General features: G+C 40.0%; 1 protein-coding gene across 14 annotated transcripts in view; it reads left to right on the forward strand.

The window, feature by feature from the left end:
• Nucleotides 1–18099, forward strand: part of cdh13 (cadherin 13, H-cadherin (heart)) — a 333542-nt gene that overhangs the window by 278355 nt on the left and 37088 nt on the right. For all 14 annotated transcript variants that reach the window (XM_040134174.1, XM_040134183.1, XM_040134177.1 and 11 more), the window contains one exon: nucleotides 9319–9461. In XM_040134174.1, the coding sequence (XP_039990108.1) occupies nucleotides 9319–9461 (143 nt within the window). The remainder of the gene's footprint in view (nucleotides 1–9318; nucleotides 9462–18099) is intronic.

Here is an 18099-nt window from a genome sequence, read left to right on the forward strand (position 1 = left end):
ACACTGCTACACAGGTTTTACTCAAGCTAGGATGAGACACTGGATCAGAAACTGTAAAGTGACGACAGGCAGAGCACAGAGGCCATCCTCTCTGTTGCCACCCATGGAGACATGCAAGGTGGAAGTCAAAGTAAAAAGAAAGAGAAAATAATGGAAGTAAAAGATGTGAAGTGGCTTCTGTTACTTGCAAAATTCAGACAGGATCATTTTCTCCATAACCACCAGCCTTACATCTCTACTGAGTCCCTGTTATCTGTTTTTCACCTTTTTTCTCTTTTATTTCACACATATATAACATCTAATGCACTAGTTGCTTCTTATATAACTCATCATACAGCACAGTACACACCTTAATTGAAACTCCTTCACACACTTCTGTTCACGCCTTCCTTTGCACTTTTTTTTCCAAGTTGACACAGCTTTCTCACTGGCATGTGCAAAAGGACAAATCTCGACTGAGACTCTGTAACAGATGATTGATGGGACAAGTGCCAGCATTTGCTTTCCCCTTTCTCAGCGCTGTCAGATTTATTTCCCCTTTATAGACCTGCTGCACTGTGCTGATAGAGAGTAGAAATACGAACAGGTGTGACGTGGGTAATTTGTCTGCATGGCCTGGAGCAGTGGTTGGCCAAAAGTGGGCAGCTTAGCCCAGGTTCAAATTGAAATCCAGCCCAGAGCGGCTGACCATGGTCTTTGTAGAAGACCCCAAAGGAATCAGTTATTTTTCAAACAGCTTCAAAGCCAAATTCTTTCTCTCTCTCTCTGTCTCTCTTGCTCGCTCTTTCTCTCTCTTTCTCTCTAAACTAATAAAGGAAAATTTTATTATCACAGATTAAAAGGTATGCAAATGTTTTTGACCTCTGACTTATATTAAAGTAAATGCCCCACTTAAACTAAGTGACATGTGTTTAAAGTGAAATGCAGTGCTTGTTTCTATTCCTTTCTGCCATGTCAGAGGGAGGGCTTGGCAAGGCTCCATGCCGACTGAACAACTGTCACCAGAGTCCTGCACTGAGTTGGGTACCTGGAACTTAGAGAACCAGGAGCTTTCATAAAAGTTGAATTAGATGCGGGTCTGCAAGCAAAATAAAGAGCAGAAAGGTATAAATGTCTTTGTAGGTTCATCTTTACTAGCATAATTTTATTTAGCTTAACAGTCAGCAATTGTCTGGCCACTTACATCTCCATATGGGGTTTGCAGATTTCCTTAAAATACAACATTGGCCACTATACTCCAAATAAGCTCACTGTGAAAACTTGGAATCTCACCAGTGTGTAGAGAAGCACGGAAGTTCAATTGCCATTAGATCTTTATGCTATGTCGGAAGGCTTAAAAACACTCAATAACTGATTTTTTTCGGCACTTGCTGGCAGTAGAAATATCCTGTTTACACATCCAACAGATACAGAGCAGCTTAAGCATTAATTTGGAATCATGTGTCTGGTTACTAAGGATATATAAGTCCAATATGTCTGTGTTTGTTGGGGTTTGGTGCTGAGCAGATAGTGTACAGTGGGAATTTGGAGCTTTTTTGGAGCAGATGAAAATGACACTATGAGAGCAGTGAGAGTGAACCGAAACAGTACAACTGCAGCCCTTTAACCAAAACAATGAGCTGAAAGACACTAATACACTTAATAGAACTTAGGAGAACTGCAGAGTGGGGTGATAATTGTCTGTGGGGTCACCACAAGCGGCACCTGTCAAAAGTAGTCATGTGATCCATTGTTGACAAAAGATATTGATCAAAACTGCTTAATGAAGGTACGTATTCTGTGCAGGTTGTGAGTGTGTGGGGTTTTTTTTTTGTTTTTTAGTGATTTTCACTATTTATTTACACTATATCTCCAGGTCCCCTGTCACACCCTATAGGAACTCTGAGTCCATTTGACTATAGGACAGGTTAGGTCACGAATTTTCTATAAATGGGTTGGGTTATATCCAAAATGGATTTAGAGATAATTGTGGGTAAATGGTCAGTTCAGACCTTGAGGGTTGTGGGTGCCGGGTAGGTACAAGTTTGCAAAACTGGACCTGTGCAAATCTCTGAGTGGCACCTCGGATGACACCGCCAGAGAAGAAGTAGAGTCGATAGAGAGGGGTGAGAATTTGTTTTCATTGCACACTTAATCACAGTTCTACTTTCAAGCATCCATGTCTTATCTGTATTTCCTCTCCTTATCTCGCTCTCCCTGCTCTGCCCCCTCCCTTTTTCTTTCACCTCCTCCTTCCGTGCTAGCTGCGAATTTGGATGAAATGTACACTTGTTACAGCCAAACACAAGTTGGCACAGCCCCTGTACTTTTATTGAACATCTATTGATTGATGTTTTCATAACTATTTCTCACAAATACTCACCTGCTCTCAGATAAATACAGGCTATTAGAATTGGGGCTGTGCCGACCCCCTTTCTCTCAGTAATATAGACTGCAATCACTGGAAGATCTTGCTGGCAGAAGAGAGAGTAGAAAGTGATAGACAGACAGATAAAGATAGTAAGATAAAATAAAACCCAGCGGAGCATGAGGACAGAAAGAACAAGACAGAAAGTCGGAGAAACCAGGGGAAGAGAAGGGGGTAGTGAGAGAAACGTATAGTAGATTTTCCTGTAATATGCTGTCATTGGCATCCAAGTGTATGAGTGTACACTTGTCTAAGTTGCAGTATACTGCAGAAAAGTAAAATTGGGAACACTGACACTCAAACAAGTAAGACTAAGCTTTTTTGTGGTGCTGGGGCTGTGTGTGTGTGTGTGTGTGTGTGTGTGTGTGTGTGTGTGTGTGTGTGTGTGTGTGTGTGTGTGTGTGTGTGTGTGTGTGTGTGTGTGTGTGTGTGTGTGTGTGTGTGTGTGTCAGTAAAGGGGGTATAAGTGAGAGAAAATAGAGTTTTAGTAATAGAGTATTAGAGTAAGTGTTTCATAAATTGAATTAATTTTTATAATAGAGTTTCACAGGAGTGCAAAACAGTAGGCTTATCAGGTGGCCAAGCAGAGGAGGGGGGGTACATGACCTTCTACTGTCTTTATAGACACATGTTTGCAGCCATTTAAATATTCAAATTGGATGCTTTTCCCTTCACCTCAGATAGTACAAATCATTATGCTTTAAACCCTGGTAGAAACATCTGGGAATAACATGTTGCGCTTGTGTTGTTGGACACTGATCTTTGGCTCATTATGCATCACTATCTTCTCCTTACCGCTGTGCATTTTAATCAGCCAAACAGTAGTCTAGCTTCCAGCCTTTCCAGTGCCCCTACCTGTATTCATTATGTACCTTTGAACAACTTTCAACCCCCTGAAAATGAAGTGATGCCTGCAACTCCCTGATATACAGTCGGTGTGTGGGTAATGAGCTTTGTCACTAAAAGAAAGGATGGTTTTCACACAGTTTAATTTGATTAATGAAGTAAGCAAAAAAGCAAAGTAAAAATTATTATACAATGATTAAAAAAGTAATATAAACACATAAGCACTGGCACTGCATATGTTTTTACATTACATAAATCTCCCTGTGACCCCCAAATCATCTCACAGCTCATGCGAGGGGGGTCCAGACCCTGAGGTTGAGAGCCACTGCCTTGCTACCTCAAGCCAATTTACCTCTTAAACTCAGTATATGCATGACCTGATCGGTCCTCCTGGATTTTTATGCCTGTTTTGTGAAATTTAATGATGCACATTGGGAGAGAGGGAGGTGAAGGTATGAATATCCATCACTCTCCTGGAAACCCACACAGGCTCAGCAGAAAAACAGGCTCAGCTGGATGAATCCAGCATGTTCTTTGAGAGTTTTATGTGGACTCTGACGTGATCTGTAGCTCTGGCTGTTAGACCAAGGAGCTGTGAACAATTTGTGCATGCATGTGAGTGCAGGTGTGTTTGTGCGTGTGTGACGCCCACTGTGCAATTCTGACTTGAATAGAAGAATAAAGGAATTATTGAAGGTCAAACTGAGGTTAAGGGCAGTCTGTAATTCATTAAAAAACCCACAATCTTTTTTTTGTGTTTTCATTCACTAATGTATCTAATGGCATTACTTTAAAAGATGGTGTTGTCTTACACTTGTCACGGTAGAGTTGGTGCCACCAGCATCACCAAATAACCTGAGGCTCTAATTTAGGCTCTAACCTAAAAAAGGTTTGCTTTAGTGTTCAGTGAAAATCCTCATATCTAAGTGACATTCTTTGTCACGCAGAATGATCCATATGACTGTTCCAAAAAATACTCGTAAATGGTTTCTGATACACTGCTTTAAGTGTAAGCAATTCAAACTATTTAATTTGCATTAGGAAAAGACTTTTGTCACGGTTAAAAGATTACAATTGAGCCTGTGAAACTGTATGATATCCTTTGGGGCTCTGGAGGGAGCTTTCTAATGTCTGGGAAAATAACCCTGATTATGTAATGGTGATGTCATCGGGGTAAGCTTAGCTGTGCTCGAGACGTTTTATTTTTAGACATTTTAATTTTTAATAGAGAGCCCATGTTACATCTGTGTGGTGTAGGGTTTTGAGTGGGTTTTTAGGAGGTGGCCAGGGTCTAATTAAAGATGCCCATATTGAGTTGCATTATGGGATAAGTAGGACCCAGGCTTTTTGGAGTTTGACCTATACTAGGGACTTTTTTGTCTCCTAAGACTTCCTCAACTTTTTGAAAGTGCAATACTCAATCAGTGGAGTGCCTGTTTAAGACAGGGAAAGGTTTGCTTCATTTTTAAAGGAACAATAGTGTTTAATGTTGGTAGTGGGGCAATGCAGACTGCGGTCTCTTGTGTTAAGGACACACACCTTGTACACACAATCATCCACCTGACGTCTGCTGTAAGACTTTTGGCAACGTTATAACAACATACTATTTCAGCTATTTCAGCTATTTCCACCGTTGCTACTTTTGAGAGGACAATCATTCACACAACCTCAGAATTGTAGCAAATCAGTATTTTTCTGTTGACAGTCCCTCTTAGAGTTCTCTAATGCCTCAAAAGTTCACTACTACATTTCATATGTTGCTATATGTTATATAAGAATAAAAATGGATTTCCGTTACTGTAAGAGATTGCATTGTTAAGTTTCGAAAAACTTTGGAAAGCATTAGCAGCTGAAATGTTCCTTTGAGAAACAAGATTACTTTACTGAAACTCCCATTTGTGTTAAGATCGCAATTTCTGTAATATTTTAATCCATTAAATATTGCATTTCATGACACAAGAAATCAAGCCGGTTAAGCTTAATTGACAAAACCATTTAAGATCACTTGGTCAAGTGTCTCAACACTGACATGATATACAAACAAGTGGAGGAACAAACAAATTTCTGCATTAGAAAAGTGCCTTGTTCAAGTCAGAAAGTATAATTTCAAACCCCAGTAGAGGTCCACCTTTAGTAACAGTGCATACTGTTGATCCAGCAAACCTGAGTATTTAAAAGAGGAAACTGCACAATAACTACACTATATTAGTACTACTTCCAAGAGGCACCAGCAAAATGTCTGAAGTGAAAACAAACGAGTAATAATCAGCATTTATGAGAAGAGCTTTCCTTTATGGCACTCACGGCCCAGCTTTTATCTTCTCTCTAAATCAGCTCTTACCACAAATTCTCTCATTCTCATTCTGTGTAACCACCCACACGTGCTATTGACACAAACATGAACAGACGCACACAATGTATACTAGCATTTTGCTCCTGATGTAACTGGATTACAAGTGGGCGGAAAGCTTAATGTCTCCCTCCTGCTCCCAAATCCCTTTAAGTGTTCTGAGAACACTGAGGAACAAGGCGCAGATCAGAGTTATAAAGAAGCCATCTGCCTCAGCACATCTACAAGGGCGACAGTGAAGCGCTGCTCTCGGATAAGAACTTCTGAATTAGCTGTCAAAAAAAATTATTTACATCCTCAGCATGCATTGGTGAAGACTCTTTTCAGTTTTATTACACATCAGTTTGTGCCAGGTCTGTGTAGTGTCCGCATGACATTGTTTCTGGTTTTCTGCACACTTAGTGTAGGGTTGTCCAATTAGTGCCTGCACTTTTCTTAAATAATAGCATTTGAAGCTTAAAAGCAGATCATTTCAAGTATGACTCATAATTTAAACTAACCCTTTGTTTTTCAATAAACACTGAAAGGATGGCTGCTCAGAGAGGCTTATGTAAAAGAATTTTAAACATCCTCATAGATTAGTATTGTATTATGTCTGTGGCTGTGGATCATCTCTACTGAAATACCTTGACGGTCAGAGAGATGCACTACATCTCTGCCGGCCCGGCCAGCCTCCTCTGTGTCCTCTAAGTGCAAAGGGCAATCCCTTACCAAAACATACACACTAACCCACACATACGCACATGTACATACAACCACTGAGCAGGATTCTGATGCCATGTGTAGCAGCTCAAAGAAGCCTCTAAGGGCATAGCTCTGCAGTCCAGTGGAAAGCGTAATGTAAAACAGCCTGCTTTCTCTAACATTGGGGTCATTGTGTGTGCCTCAAAACAAGGAATTTTTTTCCACTCAAGCAAAAGTCTGCACAAATCATTTTGCTGTCGTGACTATTATTTCACAGTGCAAGCAGAACAGACAGGCCAATTTTGCATTAAGTTGTTCATTTTACGTTTTGCTTCTTTTGTGTGAGCATGTTTAAAGTGGACAGTGTGAGTATTTGCAGCAAAATCAGGACGTGTGGTTATTGTGTTTGCGCACTGTCTCATTTTTGACTGATTTGTTTGGGCCTTCTCTGGTTGTGGAGATAAACATGTAGAACCAGATATGAATATTCCTAATGGCTTTTTAATGTCTTTCTAATTTGCCCTTTAAAGAGCTCTAATGGACTGTCCCCATGTTTGCACAGAGAGGAGGAACAGTGGATCTGACTCATTTAGTGGTTACCTTTGAGCCTGCACTAAAGCAGACAAAAGCATTACACTTCTTGAAAACTTCTACTGTATTAAGAAACATAATAGCCTAATATTTACTCAACAGCCTGCATCGCACCATTGTATTTTGCAAGGTTTGAGCTTTAGAGCGAATCTGAGAGTTTATGTGCAATGAAAATGAACACTTAAGGGAAGATTTCAGGGATCAATACAGGCAGGTTGGGCTGCTCTGCTGATATCCAGAATTTTCTACATTTTTACTTCACTCTGAAGAATGTAGCAGGGCATAAAATGTCAAAATGTACCTACTAAATATCACATTTTTGAGATTGTAGTTGTATACTGTTTTTTTAAAGTCTAAATCAACATTTAAGTTTGAGAGTTTAAAAAAAAATCGGAAAACAATATATCATCTAATATTTGCTTTTAACGAACATTTTTCATAATTATTTCATAAATTTGGTTATTAAAGGAATAGTTTGACATTTTAGGAAATGCTTATCCACTTTATTGCCAAGAGTTAGATGTGACGACTCATACAATTTTCAGGTCTGTGTGCTGGGACTGGAGTCTTGGAGTACACATGAGGTTGCCATGCAGCTCCAGAAAGAAATAGTCCTGCACATAACCCCCCTATAAAACCAAACCATGTCATTGTTCACTTTGATCTATGTAAAAATATGTTGATAATGAACATACCAGTAAAATATTCACAGACAATTTATTTGTTTTCCACCATAACATCCAATCTTGCAGTACAGTATCCACTTCTAGCGACTAAAGCATTATTAAATAATAACAATAATAATAATATTTATATATATGTACATACACCATTCAGGCAAAACATTAAAACTTGTAACTGGTTTTAATGATGTGGCTGATCAGTGTATATATGTGCCATTATTAATAGTGCATTTAACCTCACAGCAGTGCCTGTTTTGTTACAGTTAAACTGTAACAAAACGTGTGTCGGTTAACATTAGTACCCACTGGCAGGGAAGGTGTGTGCGAATGAGAGCAAGAGGGGAAAGGTGTGAGCAGAGGTTGATTGCAAAGCCATTTCCCAAGGCTTTGTTGCGCTCTGTTAGCCGAAGAGCTCCATTCCAAAGACAATTTGTCTACTCTTGAGCACTTTGGCGGAGAGGGACGTTGTGGTGAAGAAAGTCTGCATTTTTTTTGTGTCTGTGTGTGCATGTGTGTGTGTATGAACTTTAAGAAAATTTTAGCTGCCCGTGTGTGCCTTTTCTGCATGTATGAGTAATGTTTCACAGAAAAAAAAAGTTTGCATGTGTATAAGCTTGCGCGTGCGTATAAGTATATACGTGCGTCTGTGTGTGTATTTTTGTACCTATAAAGAAAAGTGGTGCAGCAGAGCTTCTAAATCAGTCACTTGTGACATTAACACAGTTACAAGCCCCTTCAAATCACCATCTACCAGCCATCAGTGGCTGGCTGAGTACCCACATTAGCAGGGTCATCATCCACTCTTCAGATCGTTTTCGAGGCGATGCTGGCTTGGTTTCTTGCCCACAAGTTTTTTTGGAGAGGTCCTCCGTAATTTTTAAACCTAAACCAAGCAGGAGCCACTGCTGCAGTCACACAGAGATAGAGTCTATGCATAGGAAATGACTCTGGGCCCATTTTTCACAACATTTTCTCATTTGCTCATGACCATTATTACATCTATAACTATACCAAAATCTATACAAAATCCCACTCTCTTTCACTAAAGAAATATTAGCCAAACTCTTAATTAACTAAACCAATTACTGGTTTTAATGTCGTGATCTCTTTATGTTCAGACTCACCTACTCTGTTTTAATAATTTATAGAATGGGTAGCTAGAAAAGCTGCTCGTTTTTCTAAGGCCACATTGAAAAAGTGAATATTTTGCCATCTTAGTGACATCCTTTAGATTGTGTAAAAATAAAGAAAAGAAAAAGGAAAAAGTTGGCCATGTTCTTATATTTTTTTTTTTCATGTAATTGTTAGCTGGTCGTTTTGTCCAAGTGTGCAGCATTTGGATGACACATAACAAAATTACAGTATCATGGATGATATGTGATACTATAAATATTTAAAAACATGTATTTTTTTTATTTAGCAATAGAATTTATTCACAGTGGGAAAAGCAACCAGATTTCATATGCCCTATGCCCTATGTAAAAATTTTAGATTCAAGCTATTGTTTTTCTAAATGGGAATGTTTCTAAGCTTGTGTTTTGGAAATTCAGAGGAATTATACACAGTATGGGTCAAATATGGAGTGTTTTAAAGCCTGTGTTGTTGTGTTTGTCAGTCTGTCTGTGAGTTGAAAGGAACCTGGGCTGAAAATAAACAGGGAAAACAACTTTTCTGCATGATAGACTGTATATTTGACATTATGGTGCTTATATGGTCAAAACTTCTTCCTTTATTATTATTTTTTTAAACTTTCAAAGGTACGCTGTTCTGCGAGACCCAGCAGGCTGGCTGAGTGTGAACCCAGTCAGAGGAACTGTCAACACTTCAGCCCCGCTGGACCGTGAGTCTCCTTATGTCAAGGACAATAAATACAAAGCTATCTTCATCGCCACAGATAACGGTGAGTTGTTGATACCCCACTGAATGAAAACTATAGAAGGCAATTATACGTAAACAGTATGCAACATATTTAAATCATTTTTACATAAACTTCAGATATATAAATGTCCCTTTTGCTACTTTCTCACTGATATAATGCAACAGTCATTGCTAGCTAGTCAATGAAAGGCTTTGAATTTACTGTCTTAAACTGGTTCCTGGAAGATATTTCCCAGGAAACAACCATTTTATTTATAAAGATAAAGAAAAACAATGTCAAACTCCTGGTCACACTGTTTAATTTTAAAGCGGAAACCACTACAACACCATGAATGTCAACAGAATGTAATTATACAAAGTTACCTTTAACTACCACTTTAAACAAACATGTTTTTATAAGCTATGTAAAGTGCTTTGAGGGAATTAGATTGAATTTGATAACGACTGTACTTAATGCAGCGGCAGCACGCCAACAGGGTTTCCCACCATAAATTCATTCCCATTTGCATTTTACAAAGAATTCCTCCTGGGTGATGCGTGTCGGTGCAGAATCACCGAAGCAAACATGAAAAAGTAGAAACAAAGCCTGGCTCTGCATATAAGTACAGTACACAATTGGAAAGGACTCACTCTGTCTGTTAGTTTGACCTGGCCACAGTGAAACTGTCATTATCCCATGGGGACAGTAGGATGGCATTAAGTGGCACTGCTTCTTTTGGAGCATATTGTGGCTGGTTGGCAGTTTCAGTGGAGCTACTACTCTGAGACCTGCCAAGGCACAGATGAAAGTTTCAAGAGCCCCTGTTTTTTCTCTTTGCTTCGCTCTCTATCTCATTGTCTCTCCGTGTCTCTCTGTCTCTTTGTCCCCCTCTTCTCACTGTCTCTCTTCCTCTCACTATCAATCTATCTGGACTACTGTGCTCAGAGAGATTCTGACAGATCCATTAGAGGAAATGAGAGATTCTATTAGTAGGCAGCAGAATAGTACTGTTGTGCTGGGGAATTTAGCAGCCTTAGATAGATGAGTGCAGAAAGAGGAGTAATGATGGGACAGGAGAAGAAGGTGGAGGAGGTGGAAGGGTCAAGGGAAGAACAGAAAGGAAGGGACATAAGGGGAGATAACAGGAAAAAAATTATATAGCAGAAACTTTACAGATGTTCTTGTTCTTCAAAAATATGTTCTGTACAGCTGAGACTGATGACAATGCCATTAGTTTTGCATGTATTTAGTCACAAACCAAAGTAATGGACAGATTAAAATTTTGCACTGATGATGACACTAGATGGACAGTTAAGGGCTCACCAAAGTCAGTAAAGTTTAGCCAGAGGCAGAAAAATTTATGCAATTTCATGGCAATCCATCCAAGGGAAAAAGTCACAGGATCACCAAAGTTATAACGATACATCTTCTGGGAACCATTAATGTTTGTGCCAGTCCATCTCATTTAGATATTTCACTGGATTAATGAAAACTTTGACCTGTTGGTTGAGCTACAGAGAAAGTCAGGTGACTGACATTAGGATTCATCCTCTGGGGATTATTTATGTTTAAAGATGTAAAATGTGAGATAGATTAGATGCACTTGTGTCCATGCTGCGCCTGGGCCATTCTTCTGCACAAAATTACCTACATAGATTTAGGCGAGTCGAACCATAAAAATCCCTGCACCTCAACCTTTAGCAACTTACTGTGTCAACACCTGCATGCATGTGGTCCACGTGCATGAGGCTGAAATGTGAGCAGAATACTGATATCTGTTTGACCCTGCCTCACCTCTTTTGCTGCACGCTCTGTCATCAACAGGACAAATTTGCTCCTTCCCCATAGCAATCTGCTGAATGATTGTATGACAACCCACCTATGTAGACTACCAACAGGATATCGATTGACCCTTACATCTTTATCTTTATCTTTATGTGGAGACTTAAGATGAATACATAATCACCCTGCACTGGAGAGGAAGATGGGTGAGAGTGAGAGAAACAGAAAGGGAGGTCAAAGGAGAGACAAATATGAGATGTACCAGTACACAAAAGAAAATTGGGAAAACATATTCTGGAGTAGGAGAAAATCGATTGAAATAATAGGTAATAGGTATTAAGGAAGGTTAGAGAGATGCCAATACATTCTATTTATTTACATTTTTTCTTGCTATATTTCATTACACATGACAATAAAAATCTACTGCATCAACCAGTAAGTTAGATTTTTACCTACTCAATAATATTCCTTGAAATTAAAAACATGCTGCCAGTAACTGTAAGTTTTGTGTTGAATAACTGAAAATGCGTTAAAAGTGTTTTCTGAAATAAGAATTTTCTCCTTTGTCAGTGGCCGGTGCCATAGCCAGTTTAAGCTGATTTGACCATGTGTGCTGGCTTCAAAATGGGAAGTATACTCTTGGTAAATGCTTTGCATGGTTAGCAACAAATTGACTGTCACTCCTGGTTAACATCGTGAGGGCAGGTCAGCTGAAGCAGCCCTTCAGGTGGCAACAGATGTTGAACAATGGATCGAACATACTGTAGGGAAGGAAGTCAAGATAAAGGAAGACAGGTGAATGGTAGACAGAAACAGGACAAAAAAAAGGAAAGACGAGGAGAAACTAGAAGTGAAGAGACGAGAACAGAACAGAAGAACAAAGGATGTGAGGGTTTAACAACGTAGTAAACTAATGATAATGTTGATGTCAAGGTCAGGAGTCATCTCAGCTGAGGAATTTGCAGCAGTGAGTCTGTAATCTGGTGGTTATACTCTGTTGCCATAGCAATCAAATGCACTTGCAAGAGAGGCCGACAGAGCCATTTGTCACTCCATGGTATGTGAACTTGAATGTGTGATTGTCACTGCATGTGCACATACTGGACATGTACTGTATGTGCATGCATATGCATGCATGAGTGTGCAACAGTGCATGTTTGTTTACATGCACTGGTGCTCACATTCATCCCAGAATCTGTATTTGTACACATTGTATTCCTCCTGCCATCATGTGTTTCTACTTCTGAGTTAATGACGGAAAAGCCACAACCCAGTTTTGCACGGCCAGCGGCACCTGGCAGGCCAGCAGAGTGGTGCAATATTGTTCGAGGAGATATTGTTCCAACCTGAGCAGAGCGCTTGACGGGCTGTTTATATAAACACTCATTGGTAGCTCCTGGTTTTCCATCCCAACAAATTCTCTTCTGCTCTCTGATTCCCCACCAGGATGCCAGCTGTTCCCACAACTTATCCCCTACTCCTTCCTTCACATTAGTTTTTGCAGTCAGTGCTGGAGGATCTGTGTGTTTGTGTGTGGGTGGATTGAAGTTGTGTGTTCATCCTGGTTTTTAATGTCTTTGTCCTGGTACATGCAGTTTCTCTCTGGCTTGCCCCCGTGTATCCACTCACTGCTGTGTTGTGGTTGAATGTTTTCTCCTGCTCTTCATTTAAATGTTAAACCACCTCCCAGTAGGAGCCATTTGTCATTGGGAGGCATGAATAAATTATCAAACCTCAGTCGTCTGAAACACAGTAGTGCACACACGCAAACTCACGCTCAACCAGTCTTCTGTCTCTGCTGCCACAGAACCGGCTATTAAAAAACTCTTATGCACGAAAGAGCTGAGCAGTGTATGCTTTGAACACATGAACATACGGTGGAGAGACCTCAATTTAGACTCAGACCTGTGTTTGTCTGTTTGTCTATCTGTATCACAGTGAGACAACCTCCACACATTCAAAGAGAGCTTTATTAATTACAGGAATATTAAGTATTACACACACATACACGCACTCAGACTGAGCATTGTGTAAAGTCTAAGCATTCATCACAGTCAGATCACATCCCCTCTGGTTTAAATCAAAAGCAGGAGGCAAAAGTGGGGGGAGTGTGCTGAATTTTAATTGGTCACAGAACAAACTCTTTAGTGCTCAGATGGATGTAAAATTAGGAATGCATGTATATGTGTGTGCATGTGTATGTGCAGTGGGTGTGTATCTGGCCGTAGCTCTGTGACAGGTCCGCGTAACAAGTTCATCATCCCTTCTCTCAAAAGAGAGAAAAAGACTGAAAGTGGTAACCAGCTTTCAGTAGCAGAGATTCCTTCTGTGTGTGTGTGTGTGTGTGTGTGTGTGTGTGTGTGCGTGCGTGCGTGCGTGCGTGCGTGCGTGCGTGCGTGCGTGCGTGCGTGCGTGTGTGTGTTTGGGCAGGCACACCTTTGTGTGTCTCTACTTGTGTCCATCTTTGTGTGTGATGTCTGCCGCTGTGCTACCTCATTGCCATACTAAGTGCTGGCAACCAGTGTGCTGCTCATTGACGTAATGGGCTGAGTAATTTCCCTGTTTCGGGCCATCCCAGATACAATGGTTTCACTGCTAAGTGTCTGTCATGTCACCAGCGCACAGTCAGGCAGCCTGGCAGGCTAAATGCAGATAGATAGACACGTGTTGCTTCTTTAGCCAGCTGTGATCAGGCTGCCTAAAACTACAGCAGGGAAAAAATAAAGCATTAAAGCCCGTATGTAGGCCTTGTGCGCTGAATCTTCAGGCCAAAAATAGAATAGAATAGAATAGAGCAGAACAGAATAGAAGTTATTATGAAGATGAATGTTAGTGTTTACAGATAGCTGAGTCTTTTACTTCTCCAGCTCTGGCTTTTCAATGTATAATAAAAATCTACTAAATCTTGTTTAGTTATTGATGAATCAGTGTTTGATTAATTTGGGTTTTGGGACTGAGCTGTTAGCAAATAAAGGCATACTGAATACTACGAACCAGCCATGAATGCCTGCTATAACTTTCCAAAGAATCCATTATATTCAAGATGAGAGAGCAAGTGCTAAAATGCAGACTGTGTCTAATAGAATTATAAATATAGTAATGTGAGGCTCAGTGACAGGGAGACAAAAAGACAAACACTGAAGGAAATGAGACACTCAAGAGACAAGATAGGTAGAAAAGTGAAAGGTGAAAATTAAAAAATGGCAAAGAAAGGAAGTAACATTTTTTGAAATAAAATGAGAGAGGATGAATGCTTTTTGAGGACGCATTTTGACCAAAACAGTGTTATTTGAACTCTGGAAGGGTTTACTTGCCCCCTTCTTTTCTGAAGGTCGCTTCACTCCATCTATATATCTTGTCAGTCCCTTTATGGAGACAGCCACAGAGGCGAGCAGGTTAACTACCTTGCTGAAAATGTTCCTGCCCAGCCACTCAATTATGACCCTGTGCAGCAGTGGAAAGGGGTGATGCCAGCATGAGGGAAGGGTGCAGGGTAGGGAATCGAGACATCTTGACCCAGAATAATGGTAGTGTAATGGGATATGCTCTGGAAGGCACAGGAGATCATAGCTCGACGCTGTCTTGCCTTCTGTTTCCTCCCCTGTCTTGCCACACTGCCTCATTAACCCCAAATACACACTGTGTCTTTCTCACTTTAGTACTTCAGTTCCACCTCTGTCTGTCTCTTCCTGTCACTCTCTGACTGCCTCTGTCTTTCATTTCCCAACTTGTTGCGGAACCTCTTGGGAAAGTGGCCACCTTGTAAACAGGCTCACATTACATCTGTGATAAAAGAATACCTATGTTCGGCTTTGCCAGGGAAGAAACTTCTCTCTCTCTTTTGTTGGTCGTTGTCAGGCCCTGCCTCTCTTGTGTCCTCGAATATTGATTCATCCAGAGATCAAAACTTATCACTGCGTGTCGCATGGTAAAACAAACACGCGTCTGCCCACTCAGCAAGAGAACCTCTGTCTGAGTGCAGTGACACCAGGCTAAAACTGTGAAACTACTGGTTATGTGGAAAGTGACTATATTTAATATGATTAAAATTTAAAAAGTGCCCTCCAGTTCTGCACCCAGCACATCTCTATCATTATTTTCCATGAGGGCTTCCTCTGTGTAGATATGAACAGCTTTGAGTGTAGTTTTAATGACAGAGAATGAAAATGAAATGAGATTAGTGGGTGGTGGAGATGGAGAGGGATAGATAATGAAAGATGAAGTAACATTATGATGGAATCAGGCAAACACAGCTGATGGAAGATGTCTTTCAGTTCTTCAAGAAAATATGTCATTAGAACAGCACGGGAAATCTGTCAGAGGCTTAGTTCCTGATGAAGAATTGAAGACACCATCTGTGTACATCAGTGTGTGAGTTTATCTACCTGGGCTTTGCGGTGGCAGTGGTGGGAGCGTTGTGTGCAGGGGGTAGAGAGTGTTTTAATTACATAGCCTCACAGTTTCTAAGGTACTGTAAAGGCCACCCCAATTAACACCTTCTGCATTAGAATCGGCCAGGAACTGCTTAGTTAACTCTTTCACTCTGTGATATTCCCTTCCTCCTGGGCATGTGAAAACTCAGCAAAGCAGCCCAGATATGCACACATAAATAGTACAGAGGTATCATGGTTATTAAAGTTGTTAAATTGATAATCCTTTATTTGATAGTTTCAAGACACTTACTGTACTTTAAAGGAATAGTTGGACATTTTGGGAGATATACATATGTGCTTTCCTGCCAACAGTAAGATGAGAAGATTGTTACCACTCTCATACCTGATATAAAACTTGGGGGAAACAGCTCACCTGGTCCTATCTGAAAATCTGTAATAAATAATCCTGTAAAATATCTCAGCATCTAGCCTACTACTTGGATGGGCATGAAATATTATACAGACATTCATGGTTCCCAGATGATGAATTACAGTACTTTGGTGATCCCTAACTTCTACTTTAAAGCCACCATGAGGTTTACATTTGGGGCTTTGAGATTCAGGTGTACTTTGTGATTAGTGACATGTTCAACTAAGATTGTGAACACGGTAAGCATTATACCTGCCTAACATCATCATGTTAGCATTGTCATTTTGAGCATGTCAGCATGCTGGTGTTGGCATTTAATGCAAAGCACTGTTCCTATAACTGCAGCCTCACAGAGCCACTAGCATAGCTGTAGACTTATTTAATCAGTTTTTGCGAAGGTAAATTTCCTAGCTACTGCTACTAATTCTAGCTACTGCAAGCTTGCTTAAGCTAGCAGGAAGGGGCAGGAAGAGTCAAGTGACCTTTTAACTTGTTGGTGAATAATTTTCTTAATTTTTTCTTAATGTGTACACGCTGTACAGATTGCCTTTACACCTGTCTGAGATCAGTCACAGTGCAAGCCCGACTACCTTCAGATGTAGTCGGGCCAATCCGATCCTTATCTAGATAGCTAGATAAATAGATATCTAGATCCATTTACAAACCCGTTCAACTGATCTGTACACAGTATAAATACATAATCCATTTTTTTTAATTAATGTTTTTATTTGGACAATATAGTATGTGCCAATACAAAATTTAAACCATCAAAAGTTACGTCAGAGAAGTCCGAGCCGATTGACAGCTGATCCAGTGGTGCTGTGGTTATCAGAAATGGATGTTGCATGAGATGGCTATTCAAAGGAAATGTCTCATCTGGTTTCCCCTTAAAAAAAATTTTTTTAATTTTCCCTCAATTCCTCTCATCTTTTCCCTACATCTCTTCTCACATCTTCAGTGGTTGGGACTAAGATACAGGTTAGGGAAACGTGGATACAGTTATGAGAACTGGGATGTACCCAGTGTAACTTGTCATTGGAGGAAAATAACAGGTGTTAAAATTAATTATGGTTCTGTTCTAGAAGTCCCATTTAGTGACAATACCAGGACTCTAAAAATGAAGCAACTGAATGGAATTCAGCCATCATTCATTTTATCATTTACACCTGTGATCTTCCTACTGTGATATGTTAAAATTTATTCTACAAAAATGGCCCATAGACAATCTGGCAGAGAATTGAAGGAAAGTGGCTAGTATTAGGGGACTGGGGTTAAGGTGTTTTGGTAGTAGGGCTGTAAATGAATATTCTAAATTCGATTATATAATTGAATTGTTAAAAAAAAAAAACTAAAAAAAAAAAACAGACACTCGATTGTGAAAATTAATATTTGTTTGCGGGGGGAAAAAAGCAGCCCTGATGCGGCTGTCTGCCTCGTAAGTTCTCATGTGGGCCTGAGCCACTGCACTAAATGCACTGAGTGACAGGCAGGACTCACGAAACGTCACTTTCATTGTTTGAAAATGAAATGTAGGTCAACTTTACATAAGAGAATACTTCAACAGCAACCATGTGGTATTGATGGCAGAGAGTTCCCAACCCAACTCGGCTGGAATGGTCTGAGCCTATGTGGTTTTATTGAAGGAATAATCAAATGTCATTTGGCCAATTTTGACAGCGCTAGTAGGTAGGGGGAGAACAGGTACCTGTGTAGGGACTATAATTATTTTTGAATGTGTAACTACTTTTGGCTTATTGCTGTTTGTAAAGAAGAACTCTACAATATAAGTAAAACAGGTAAACTGTTTAAAAGGAGCTTATAATAACTTCTGATTGGCCCTGTAGGCCATTAGATCTTGCTTAAGTGCTGTGAATAATGTGAGTTTAACAGACTTACTAATTAGTTGTTTCACTTGGATGTGTAGACACTTTTTCATTTTGGTCTGGCAGCTTATCACAGTAAAAATCCTTTAGCAGAGTTTTTCTGGGAAGAGACCGAAACAAGAAATCTCCCAAGGAAGGCAATTTTGGTGTTTAATTAGCAAAAAAAGAGCTTGCAGTGTAAGCATACTTAAAGCTTTATCAATACCCCCTTC

The sequence above is a fragment of the Xiphias gladius genome, chromosome 8, assembly GCF_016859285.1.
Source record: "Xiphias gladius isolate SHS-SW01 ecotype Sanya breed wild chromosome 8, ASM1685928v1, whole genome shotgun sequence".
NCBI classification, from domain to species: domain Eukaryota; kingdom Metazoa; phylum Chordata; class Actinopteri; order Istiophoriformes; family Xiphiidae; genus Xiphias; species Xiphias gladius.